Source organism: Peromyscus eremicus, chromosome 16_21 (genome assembly GCF_949786415.1).
Source record: "Peromyscus eremicus chromosome 16_21, PerEre_H2_v1, whole genome shotgun sequence".
Taxonomy (NCBI): Eukaryota; Metazoa; Chordata; class Mammalia; order Rodentia; family Cricetidae; genus Peromyscus; species Peromyscus eremicus.
This window is the reverse complement of record NC_081432.1, coordinates 22,520,253-22,533,006: the sequence shown is the minus strand read 5'-3', so window position 1 is coordinate 22,533,006 and position 12,754 is coordinate 22,520,253. Positions and strand designations below refer to the sequence as shown.

Here is a 12,754-nt window from a genome sequence, read left to right as displayed (position 1 = left end):
CTGGTGTTCTTATAGGAAGGGAAACTTTAATCCAGACACCCAGGGAAAACATCAAATAAAAGTGGGAGCAGAAATCAGGGTGCTTGCTCGAGGCTTAACAGGGACTATTGGCAATCACCAGAAGCCAGGAGAGAAGCATGGAAAAAAAATTCTCCCCTTAAAACCAGGGGGAACCAACTTGCTGCCTTCATCTTTCTGGCTTCTGACCTCTATATCTGATACAACAAATTTCTATTATTTTTAGAGACTTGATTTGTGGTCATTTGTTATAGTCCAGGAAATTAATACACATATGCCAAACTGAATACTTCCTAATCTGAAATACACTTTTCAAATAAAACAAACAAAAAAGCCTACTGACGAATTGATTATAGATGATTCACATTCATGCCAAAATAACAGGTCTTAGTGTGGTATAAGCTAGGTAATACGGCCTACACCTCCAATCTCAGTTACTACTCAGGAAGGAGGACCCACAAGTTTAAAGACAACATTACTTAGTTTTGGTGATGTGCATAGTTGGTTAAAACAGCTAGTAAAGACATAACTAAATGCTGTGTAAAAGTAAGTCCTATGCAATTTTAAAACGGCCTGGTTTTAAGTTCTCTAATTTTTAAATGAGACTGATTTTGTTTATAGCTATCCTCTGCTGGAAAGGGCAAAGGGCTTATGCCTCCTTAGCTGTGCAGCTCCGCACCCTGCCCCCCCCCCCCCAAGCTAGCGGCACAGTTGGTTTGCACAGGATTTCCATGTTGTTGTTTTTCCCCTCCTTCTTCAAGATTGACACAGCCCCAGAGATCATTAGCTACCGCGTTTCCTCAATCATTTCCTCCTAAGGATAAAGGGGGCATGGAACCTGTGTTAAGAAGGTTAAAATGTCGGTAAGCTACTACACATTCTTGGTCTTGGCGTCTTACTGAATACATCTTTTTTCTTGCCCCAACAATTTGCCCTCCATTCATTCACTGGGTTCTTTTTTGAGACTCAACAGACAGATTTGGTATCAAGTTGATGTTAACATTGGCCTGTGAAACCTGGATTTCGTTTTCATGAAGCTGGAGCTGCAGCCACACGCTCTATTTTTTTTTTTTCCTGAGTGAAAGAAGCCAGACAATTTTAACCTTATCTTCCAATGAGTTAGCTGAAAATGTGAGGCAACACAGTTCCAAGAACCCGAACAAAGATTAGGCTAATCTTTTAGGCTAATCTCATTGCTCCATTGCTATCAATACACCTCACATGTTTAGATTAAGTTCAGGTGAGTTTAAGGGTTTACACTTGAGACATCTGCTTTTCTAACCATATTTGTGTTTCGTCGGCTACTTCAAAATCTCCTTAGGAAAGGTAGAATAAAATTTATGAAAAGGCTAAAAACCTACAAACAGAAAGGCAAACCAAAAAGAAAATTCCATTAAGCAGCCCTTGTGAACGCCGAAGCCCTTGTGAACACACCGACAAAAAAAAAAAAAAAAAGAAAAAGTATAAAGTACACTGACAGCTTCTAGCTCTCACTTCTCCATTAGTCTGTTAGGAGCAGGGACTAGCAAAACACTGCGCAGGCGCCTGGATCCGAAGAACCCTGGGAAGACTCCCGCGCAGGCGCGCGAACGGGGAAGTGGGCGGGGTCGCGCGTGCGCGGCGGCCACTTCCGGCTGGCTGGCTCTTCCCCCCCCCTCCCCCCCCACGCCCCATCCCCCGCGAAACCACCGCCCCTCTCCCTTGTCGACAGCCTCTCCCTCGGCTCTCTCCACCCCTCGTGCTCTCCGCCCTGCTCGCCAGCAGCCCTTCCCCTCCCGCTCCATCCGGGTCGCTGACGGCTGTCTCTCGGTCCGGAGAGTGCTGGCGGCAGCGTTTCCTCCTCCGAGGAACCTGGGAAAGTTTCACGGGAGAGCGAGCGAGTGAGCGAGCCGGGCAGCAGAGCCAGCTGAGCGGCGCCTGGGATTCTCCCGAAGGAGGAGTCGTGGTCATCGCCGCGGCCGACTGGAAGAGGAAGAAGATCTCGGGAGCCGGAGAGCCGTCCGTCCAGAGGTCCGGGGGAGCGGCCGCCCTCCATCGCCTAGGGCTCTCCCTGCCCTGAGGGACCCGGTGAGTCGTTGCCCCGGTGGGTTCGGGGTAGTGTGACGGAGGTGGCCTCCGCTGGGGCCTTTGGCGAAGGGCGCCGGCGTCCTCAGCGCTTGCCGGGGCCGGGATGTTGCACCTCTCTCGTGGGGAAGGGCCTCCCCGGGGCCGAGGCCGCCGGGGCCGAGCCCTCTGGGAGGGTCTCGGCGGGGCGCGGCGCGCCGGTAGCTGCGGGAGTTTGGCTGGTCGGCCCGCGAGGCGGGGTGCGTGCAGACCCTTCCCCTTCCCCCGGGCCGCGTGAGCCGATCGCCGTGCATGGTCAGGCAGAGGAAACTAAACTGCTTCCCCTTCTACCTGTTGCTGGCGAGAGAACGCCTTTCCAAGACCCGTTCGGACTTCTGGAGGAAAAAACAAAAAAAAAAAAAGGGTGCCCAAACGAAGCGCGCTGAAATCGGAGATATGTTTCTGTCTTCCGCTAGCCGTACGAAAAAGATACGGAAGGACAATGCAGAACTCTCTGGAACTTTCGAGTTTTGCTGTCCCAAAGGGAGGACATCAAATTTCTGGTTTATGCGAGTGTAGTGGGATAGCTTCGGCACTTTCTAAATAAACGTAAGTGCAGGAAAATTATGTTTTGAAATCTCAGATTCAGTGTAAGGAATTTAGGTGACTTTGGACAGCAAGGAGGAAGACTAACTTCCAATAAGGGTGCCATTTAATAACAAAACAGCGGAGGTTTAGATGAGAAAGACTCATGTCTTTTTTTGTATAATGTTTATGGATGTTTTGCTTAGGTGTTGTGCACCATGTGTGTGCCTGGTGTTGGTGGAGGACCAGAAGAGGGCGTAGGATTCCCTGGGACTAGTTACATACAGACAATAGCGAGCGGCGGTGTGGGTGCTGGGAATTGAATCCGGATCCTTTAAAAGAATGCCCTTAACATCTGAGAGGTCTCTCAGCCCCTCATGGTATGTCTTTCAAGAGAAGACGTTCTATAGATTTCTCTATTAAACTATCAATGCCTTACCCACCCCATTCCGATTTTGGGGAAAAAAAAAGTTGTGGGATTGTTTACAATTTGTTTTTCATCTTCAGGTAATTAATTGTCCTAGAGGTATACATAAATTAATACTATTTTTTACTTGTAGGAACCATTCATAATAAAAAATTTTGAATTGGAAGAATCTAGATATTTATTTATTTATGTTTTTTTTTTTTTTTTTTTGAGACAGGGTTTCTCTGTGTAGCTTTGCACCTTTCCTGGATCTCACTCTGTAGACCAGGCTGGCCTCGAACTCACAGAGATCCACCTGCCTCTGCCTCCTGAGTGCTGGGATTAAAGGCGTGCGCTACCACCCCACCCCACCCCACCCCCACCCCCCACCCCCCGGCGAATCTAGATATTTAAACTGAATATTTTATGTGTTAGAATCACATCGATTTAGTTTTAAAATTAAGTTAGTAGAGAGAGGTTGGTGCTAATATTTTTACTTGTAAAATGGAGTTGATTGTTTTAAAATTACGACTTGATAAATTCTAACTTTGTATATAGCCTATTACTAGTATAAGTAATGAGAAGGCCAGTCTAAATTGTGACAATTTTAAGTTCCATTATTGGTTTAATTTCTGTTACAGATAAGAACTTCAGTTTTCTGTTGATGTGGAGGTAGGTATCAGATTGTTGACTTGGGTGAGTTGAGGGAGACTTCAAGGTTATGTTTCTGCAGTTGGCTGGCTTCTTGCTTGTTTGGGCATTAGACACATGACTTATTTACTGTTCTCACTAAACTTATTTAAAGAAAAAAATAATTTTATAAGAGTACTTATTACTGAGTTATGTAAGTCAAAGCCAGTTACGGTTTTAAGTTTTGCAAAGAGTAGTAGAAAGTGATGGCTATTTCCTAAACATTTGTATATGATGTTTTAAAAAATGAAAGAACTGATTGGTTCTTGGAACTGACTGATAACTCTGAGGCATGTTTTAAATATGTAACAATTGCCATCCTGATTGTCACTTAACACTTGATGAAAGAGCAGTTATACATCACGATTTCTTTGAAATCCTATTAACTTTGTTTGTCTCCTCAGACATAGGGTGCCTCCAAGTTTCCAGTGTTTCAGAAGGGACTTTTATATTGAAACTGGAAGACCAAAGTCTTTACAAGCATGTTGTGCTGGGGAAATGCATCCTATGGACAACTAGGTTTGGGTGGAATCGATGAAGAGATTGTACTAGAGCCCAGAAAAAGTGACTTTTTTGTAAATAAAAAGGTCCGAGATGTTGGCTGTGGACTCAGACATACTGTATTTGTTCTTGATGATGGAACTGTGTACACGTGTGGATGTAATGATCTGGGACAGCTTGGTCACGAAAAATCCAGAAAGAAACCAGGTAAGTAAAAAGGTCTCTATTTCTAGTCATTGATAGCATTTTACATTTGAAATGATGGTTTTTATGACCTCTGTAAACCTAAACTTACAGGCTTTATCAAGCTTTGAAATCAAAGTAAGAGTTAAACATTCTTGAGTTTTGCCCCCTTCTGAGTACTTTGGTTTGTGGTTCTTTTTTCTTTTATTACTACTAGTATGATCCCTAATTGATTGTGGTTGAAAGTAGCAACAACAAAAATTAACCTTCAGTGTATTTTGTATAAAATATAAAGGTATCAAAATCTTTATTAAGTTCAGCCATCTTGAACAGATTTTGAATTCCTAACTTGCTCTGTTTCTGTACACCTGGGGGGTATGATAAAAGCTTTTCACTTTTGTTTACTTGTTTAAATCATATCCGAGTTCTTCCGTTTCTCCCCGTTATACTTTAGATATATAATTTTTGTTTTGCTTAGTTAGAAATACTGTTCAGCCCCCTATTCTGCTTTCATGTGGTCAGTGCTAGCTTTTAAAGGGTTTGTGAATGTGAGGTGGTCTGACTGTGGTGAGTAATATAAGCAAAACGTAAACTAATTTATCAGGTAATGAGAATTGGAAGCATTTGGTGACATTTCACGTCTGTTTTCCTGGGTGTTGTGTTTAATTGGTAGTGACATGTTTGAGATGGTTGTTAGGTCCTTTGCTTTCAGTTGTGACAACCAAAATCTACTACATTAAGGTAGTAGATTCAGGTGAGACTGCTGCTGTGCTTAGTTTCATAGCAATGACACTTGGGTATTCCCTATGGCAATCCTTTTTCTCTATCAGCTCATTGTACAGTGGTTGTTTTGTTTCTGTTTTTTATAGTCTGCTTTTGAGAGATCAATGTAGGTGTAAAAACTCAGGCATTAAATTGAAATATCTTTCATATCATCTCAGCACCATTGCTACACTTTACTCCTAATTTGCAAGATCCTGGAGGTTTAAGTCTTGTATGTGGGTAGGGTCTCAATCCCACCTCTTGAGGCATAATATGTAACTTGGTTTTATTGAATGAATGAGAGCGAGTCCTTAATAAATAGGTCTAATTATTGTAGAACTCAAAGTAAATGATAGTTTTTTTGTATTACACTTCACAAAAGCATCTTTTACAGACTCTTACCAGATTTTCATAGTCTCTTGGGCATTGAGGTGGTTGTGGGTGGTAATTTACTATCTGCACATTTTGCTTAGTGTGGAAATGCTGCCCCAAGTTGAGGTTTCTGTAGTATTGGGATTACTTACTAGATATAGGAATTGCCAGTACGCTTGCTGTAACTTACTGAGGTTAGAAATGTTTAATGTTACTAAACACTGTTTGGTGTTCAGAACAAGGGTGAACACATACATCAGTTCATAGAATGTCAAGCTGCACAGATGAGGTTTGGGGATAGCCAGCTGCTGTTCGGTCTTGTTGTTGACTTTGTGATGGTTGTATTGTGACATCTCTGTCTTCCTGTTAATTCATCCTGGAAACACTATTTAGTAATACAAAGTTGAAGAACATGTTTCCACTTTCAGATCAGCTCATTTATGTCCAGGGCATATAAAATAGATGAGAGAAAAGGAAGAAGAAAAAAAGAGCTTTGTCTTTCCAGAGATTAAGAGCTAGAGTTGGAAGTTCAGACATAAGTAATGAAGTAAATAAAGAGAGTTGAAATTCTTCTATCTGCTGAATATTTAAAGCCTAGGGAATTTAAATGAGAAAGATATTGTGGCATTGAATTAAAGAAATAAAAGTTTAAGTTAAATTCTGTCAGTAGTCACACAAATAACCAAAAAGTAAGTCTGGAGCTAGAATTGCTTTTATAAACGGGGTTGGGGAGCTCCGAGCCTAAGCAAAAGCCCTGGTTCTCTGATATTTTGAAGTGTAACTAGGCTATAGAGATAGAAAGACGTAGAAATTAAAGGTGTGATGGCTGTGATAGGAAGGATTCCAGCTTTCAGCCTCATTTTTTCGTTTAAAGTACATGAGTGGTAAATTTTAATAATGTTTTAACTAAAATTATTTCTCTTTGGAATGGTTTGTCAATGTTATAAATGTGCCCTTTCCCTGCCCCTTTTATAAATTGTTGAATTTGAGATATGAGTGTAAAGATAATTGTTAGATCTTATTTAATTGGTTTTCAAGTCTTGTAATTGAGCAGTCTGGTTATATGTCTGTGTCATAGACAATTCCTTTATCAGAACTTTACTTAAGTCACAAGGAAAGTAGAGAAAAACTAAGAATTATTTCTTTACATAGACTGCTTTATAACCATAACACTTATAACGAAGAAATGGAACTTAGCATCATTAAGGTTACTTGAGTCACATTTAGGGGTTGGCCTTGCTGTGTAGTAGTTTGAACATACGACCTATGGGGAGAATTTTCCATTTTGGATATTTTATATATCTGGAATCATAAAACGTTTTCTGACATTTATTATACCAAGAGTATTAGGTTAAGTCCATATCCATCTGTGTTCTCTTACATAGGTATGACCTCACTACTAGCTCTTTCTGAATTAGTGCAAGAAAAAATGAATGTCTCTTGCACCTTCATGTATTTTTTTTCCTGCTATAGAAACTTCTGGATACCTTTTAAAGCTAGTTTCTCAATTTCTTTTTTTTTAAACTTTTTTTTCCCTTTTTAAAAATTTATTTATTTTGAGTGCTCTATCTGCATGTACACCTTTATGCCAGAAGAGGGCATCAGATCCCACTAGAGATGGTTGTGAGCCACCATGTGGTTGCTGGGAATTGAACTTGGGATCTCTAGAAGAGCAGCCAGTGCTTTTAACCTCTGAGCCATCTCTCCAGCCCCATTCCTCAATTTCTTAATTCTTAGCTTACAAATAAATATATTTATTCAGTATATCTGTCCACTTAAATGAATTGTTAGCTTTATTTGTATACTTCTAGATTCACTTATGAGATGTAAAAGTAATTTGTTAAAAGTAAACTTCCTAACAGGTTTCTTGACTCACAATATATCCAGTCTTAACTTGTTGACTTTAAGTGTATGTTTCCTACATCTGTTTTACTGGTCTCGTATAGTAGCCGTGCCAAGCCGTTTCAGGATTGTAAATGATGGTATCATTCTGTTAAACGGAGTATTTTGGTAGCTTTCTGTGGTTTTCCAGGTTCTTTCACATGGAGTATCTCATTTCAGCCTCACAACACTGTCTCTTCTTGGTCAGTCCGGTGAAAGCAGTGTGGTCACAGCGGTAGCTGCTTGCTTGCCTTTCTTGAGTCCTCACTTTCTGACCTATTCTTTCTGTTCATAAAACATAAATCTACAATGAAATGTCCTTTTATATACAATTGGATTTTTAAAAATAGTGTAGGAAAAAGGTAAATATGGTAAATTATTTCTAGATTAGAAATACCAAATTGTTCCACATATTTCTTATTTTGCCAAAACATACAAGATTGAAGCTCACTGGGTTTTGTAAGTCTTAATTTTCGGAATACCTTCTAAGAAAGAGAAAGATGTAGATGATAAACGACTTGTAAAAAGAATGACCTAGGTCAGGACTTGAGGCTTGGCTCTGAGCACTGTGAGAAGGGTCAGTGCCCAGGAATCACAGTTTCAGGTATGGGGAAGTCATAATGCAAACAGATGCTGCTAGAGAGATGTATAATAATACTTTACTTTGTGTAGGACCCACATCTGAGGAGTTTCAAGAGCATTACACAATAACTCATGGTCCCTTTCAAAATGCTTGTGACACAAATTGCAAGAATTATCCTCATCTTAGGGGATAAATTTGGAGAAATGGCAGCACAAGCTGGTAAGTAACTTGTCAAACAGCAGGTGGCCGGCGAGCAGCCGTAAACTGAGTCTGAAAGCTTAAGCCTACCAGTCTCCTCCTGGAGCCACTAACGTGTGCTTGTGTTTAGCGGTATTTACAGTAATAGCTTCTGTTTGAGGCAGGCCAGATGCTGATGCACAGATTGTTTCCTTGCCATTCGATTTGATGGCCTGTTGAAATTAATCAGTAATTTACCAAGATGATTGCATTATACCACTGTGTGGTAGGAACAGGTTTTTTTTGGGGGGGTGGGGGGAGGTTTACTTTAGATCAAACACAGGGCCTCATGCACGAGAAGCAAACACTGTGACACTCAACGATGCCGCAGCCCAAGAATAGTTAGACAAACAGTGCTTACTTTTCTTGTGTCTGTTTTGTATTCTCATATATTTCTTTATTGTCTTGACTGCTGTGCTGGTCTATCAGAAGACTGTAGTAATTGTCATACAGGGTTGATTGAACGGCTAGCTAGCATTAGAACAAGATTACTTAATTTATGTTGTATCAAGACTGTCTCTGGGATGCATTGGTTTGCTTGTGTTATATAAACAACTCACGCAAAAAAATGTAGTTGGCTTCTTTCAGGATTTTCTTTGTATTTGGTATATTATTGTGCTTAGAGGAGTGTTGTTCAGAAGGTTGCTTTGATGACTGTGTTTAGAAGGTTGAGGCAGAAGGATCATTTAGTTGGAGGCTTTCCTGGGCTTCAAGACCCTCCCTCAAAAATAGAAAATGAAAACCAAAATACTGCTTCTATCACCAAAAAAAAAAAGGGGGGGGGTTGCATGGTAGACTTCAGTTTCATAATTTGGGCAGTCACCAAGGATTAACACTGTAAAATGGCAGCCTAGTCAGTTTGCATCATCTGCTCAGAGATTTTGTTCTTGTATTTTTTGAGACAGGTTCTCACACTGTTACTCTGGCTGGCCTGAATTTACTATAGACTAGGCTGTCCTCCACTTTAGTAGAGATCTTCCTGTTTCTGCCTCCTGTGTGATGGAACCAAAGGTATGCACCACCACACATTATTATTATTGTTATTTTGGGTATGAGTGCTTTGTATGTATGCCTGCATGCCAGAAGAGGGCACCAGATCTCATTACAGATGGTTGTGAGCCACCATGTGGTTGCTGGGAATTGAACTCAGGACCTCTGGAAGAGCAGCCAGTTCTCTTAACCTCTGAGCCATCTCTCCAGCCCATCCCACACCTATGCATACTTAGAGACTTCTTAAGGATTCTTAGGTTTCCATTATTCTCAGTATGCTATATAAATATAGCATGGTTCTCTCACATTCCATGTATTTTTAAAATTGTTTCGAAGAAATAAGAATGACTTCCACTTTCCTAAACTGTAAAGTGTATTATTGAATGTTGAGATTTTTTTAAACTCTTGATACAAAAGGTGTCCTTAAACATTGTTACAAGGGTTTATTTGGGTGAGATAGTGTAGGAAAATAAGTAGTTGGGTGAGATAGTGTAGGAAAATAAGTAGTAAAAGGAGCCATATGCAAGCCTCTTTCTCTCCTCTCTCTCTCCCTGGACTTGTTCTTTGTCCATAGAAAACAAGGCGGTGATACATGCAAGGAAAATGGTGCTAGATGTGGTGGTGTCCCTCCCTCTAATTTTAGCACTGGGAGGTTGCAGCAGAAGGATCAAGAATTGGAAGGCAGACTGGGTTATGTAGAGATACACTATCACCAACAAAATCAAAACCAATTTGTTTAGTTATAAAGGGGAATTTCTTGACCATTAGTGCTTCCAAAATTTTATTTACCTGGACTCTTCTGTCTTATTTTCTAGCTTGGTGTAATTTATTTTTGCATTTTTAGGACTCTTTAGTAACACATTTTCCACATATTATTCAAAACTAATGCTTCTTTTTTGTTGTTATTTGGAGTGCTGGAGATAGAGCCCAGGGTCTTTTGTATAATATACTAGACCAGCACTACCACTATGCTGTACTCCGGCTCCTTGCTTCTTTAAATACACAAGTTTAGATTGATTTTTTCCCTTTGTTATCATACAATTCTGAATACAGTTTTAGTTTTTCATATTTTTTTCTGGTTACAAAAGTAGTACACATTCTTGGTAGAAAATGTGGCAATTATAAGAAGGTAAAAAATCAAGTGTAATGACATCATACAAAAGTATTCTCATTTGAATCCTTCCTTGACTCATGTTTCTGACTACAAGCTGGCAATATATTTTTCTCAACCTGTTTTCAGTGGCATGAATAATCAGCTAATTATTCTCCATATTAAAAAAATATTGAGGGGCTGGAGTGATAGCTCACCCTTTAAGTGTACCTCTTCAAGAGGACCAGAGTTTGATTTCTAGCAACTGCATGGTGGCTTACAACCATCTGTAACTCCAGTTCCCTGGGGAAATCAGACAACCTCCTTGGGTGGTCACTTCCCATGGCATGCATGTGGTGTCCAGCCATACATGTAGGCAAAACACTTATACATATGAACAAAATAAAATATTCAAAAAATTTTAGAATGTTAACTAGTGATAATTTAGCATTCAAGATTTAAAAAAAAAATTATTTCCATCTCTCTCCATTTATATTTATCTGCCATGACTGTGTATAATAAGTGTAGTCCTTGTTTACATCTCTATTTCTTTAGAAAAAACTAGAACCTTTAATTTTAACGTATCTACAACAGACAGCTAACTTATTTTTTCAATGTTAAACACAGCTGTAGTTTTACAAATGCATATGCTCAGGAGAATGTTGTCTGTGCATGAAAGTTCCAGAATACATTCATTTGATAGGCTTCTGGGTACAATATAATGAACATTGTTTGAAAGTCATGTAAGGAAAATAAAGACACAAATCATAGGAGTACACGTAAAGATGCAGCAGTGTTGTTTACAGATGAATGATTGTATAAAATAGATGAGCATGGTAGCTCACATCTGTAATCATAGGACTCAACGAGGAATGCTGCAAACCTGAGTCCAGGCTGATCTGTTTTGGAAATTCTGTTCTAGTTAAGACTTCACAGTTAGATCCTGTCTCAGAAAATCCCCAACTACAAAGATGGGTAATAGAACTTTGTAAAACAGCATGACTTGGGGCTGGAGAGATGGCTCAGAGGTCTTCCAGATATGCAGAGTTCAATTCCCAGAAACCACATAATGGCTCAGAGCCATCTAGAAAAGAGATCTGGTGCCCTCTTCTGGCATGAAGGTGTACATGCAGGCAGAACACTGTATACATAATAAATTAGTAAATCTTAAAAACAACAAGATTTAAAATTTAGTTTAAAAACAACAAGATTTGATGCCTTGTTAGGAATGGAATGGTAATCCATTTAGCTGGACTGTCTGAGAATAGGGAACATAAATCCCGTACAGTGCTCACTATGTTCTATCAGAAGCTTGTCAAGTGAATGTATTTTGGAACTTTGATTTACAGACAACATTCTTGTGAGCATATGTACTTTTAAGATGATAGACAACTGTGTTTACAGCAGGTTGAACTATAAAATTTTTAGATGTTTTGATTTTAATTTGGTTAGTGGGCAAATAGTTTTTATAAAGGAAGAATTGAAGAGAGGAGAATTGGGAAAGTAATTATTTTAACTATGGTTATAGTTCTTTAAACGAAGGAACAGGAGAGATTTGGCAGACCAAAGATGGACATTGTTAACTTTATGGAAGTGAATTGTATGTCAGTAATGATAAAGAGCCAGCTATGATCCCAGGTGGAGTCATTGATTGGAAATAGAGGATGCAGCATGATTAGGACTGTTACCTCTTCTATTTGAAGAGAGCTGATTCTGGTGAGGTAAATTTTGTTGTGACTGTAATATAGTTCAGTGGGCAGTAAGGAATAAAAAAAAATGGGAGAAAATTGTGACTAAAAGCATCAAGTGTTTATTTCCAGTTTTGCTTTCCCCTAGGTATATTAGGTAGGTTGTAAATTTTTCTGTTATTCCAGTGTACTAAGTAATTAATTACATAGCTATTATTTTGTGGTTGAGTCAGCCTTTGGAAACTGTTAAAAGTACCTAGTGAATATAAAGTAACTTGTAAATTTAAAGTGTCATAAATGACTGTCTATCTGTTTTCTATTTTATTATTATTATTATTTTTGTTCGTTTGTTTTGAGATGCCTGGTACTCATGGCTACCCTCCTGTCTCAGATTACCAAATTCTGAGATTACAGGTTTGAGCCACAGGCATAGTTTTATCTGTTTTTATAAAGTGATAAAATGAAAATGTCTATTGCCGTGAAGAGACACCATGACCACTGCAACTCTTCTAAAGGAAAACATTTGATTGTGGTGATTTGCTTACAGTTCAGAGGTTTAGTCTGTTACTGTCATGGTGGGAACCAAGGCAGCATGCAGGCAGACATGGTGCTAGAGAAGGAGCTGAGAGTTCTTACATCTCGACTCACAGGCAACAGGAAGTGGTCTGTCTCACTGGGAGTGGCTTGAGCATAGATGAGGCCCCAAAGCCCACTTCCACAGTGAC

General features: G+C 39.7%; 1 protein-coding gene across 1 annotated transcript in view; it reads left to right on the top strand.

Moving 5' to 3' along the window:
- The first annotated feature begins 1,685 nt into the window (after positions 1-1,685).
- Positions 1,686-12,754, top strand: part of Herc4 (HECT and RLD domain containing E3 ubiquitin protein ligase 4) — a 72,992-nt gene continuing 61,923 nt past the window's right edge. Inside the window, exons 1-3 of the mRNA XM_059243905.1 lie at positions 1,686-2,085; positions 3,694-3,724; positions 4,147-4,450. Coding sequence (XP_059099888.1) covers positions 4,225-4,450 — 226 coding nt within the window. The 5' untranslated portion in view covers positions 1,686-2,085; positions 3,694-3,724; positions 4,147-4,224. The remainder of the gene's footprint in view (positions 2,086-3,693; positions 3,725-4,146; positions 4,451-12,754) is intronic.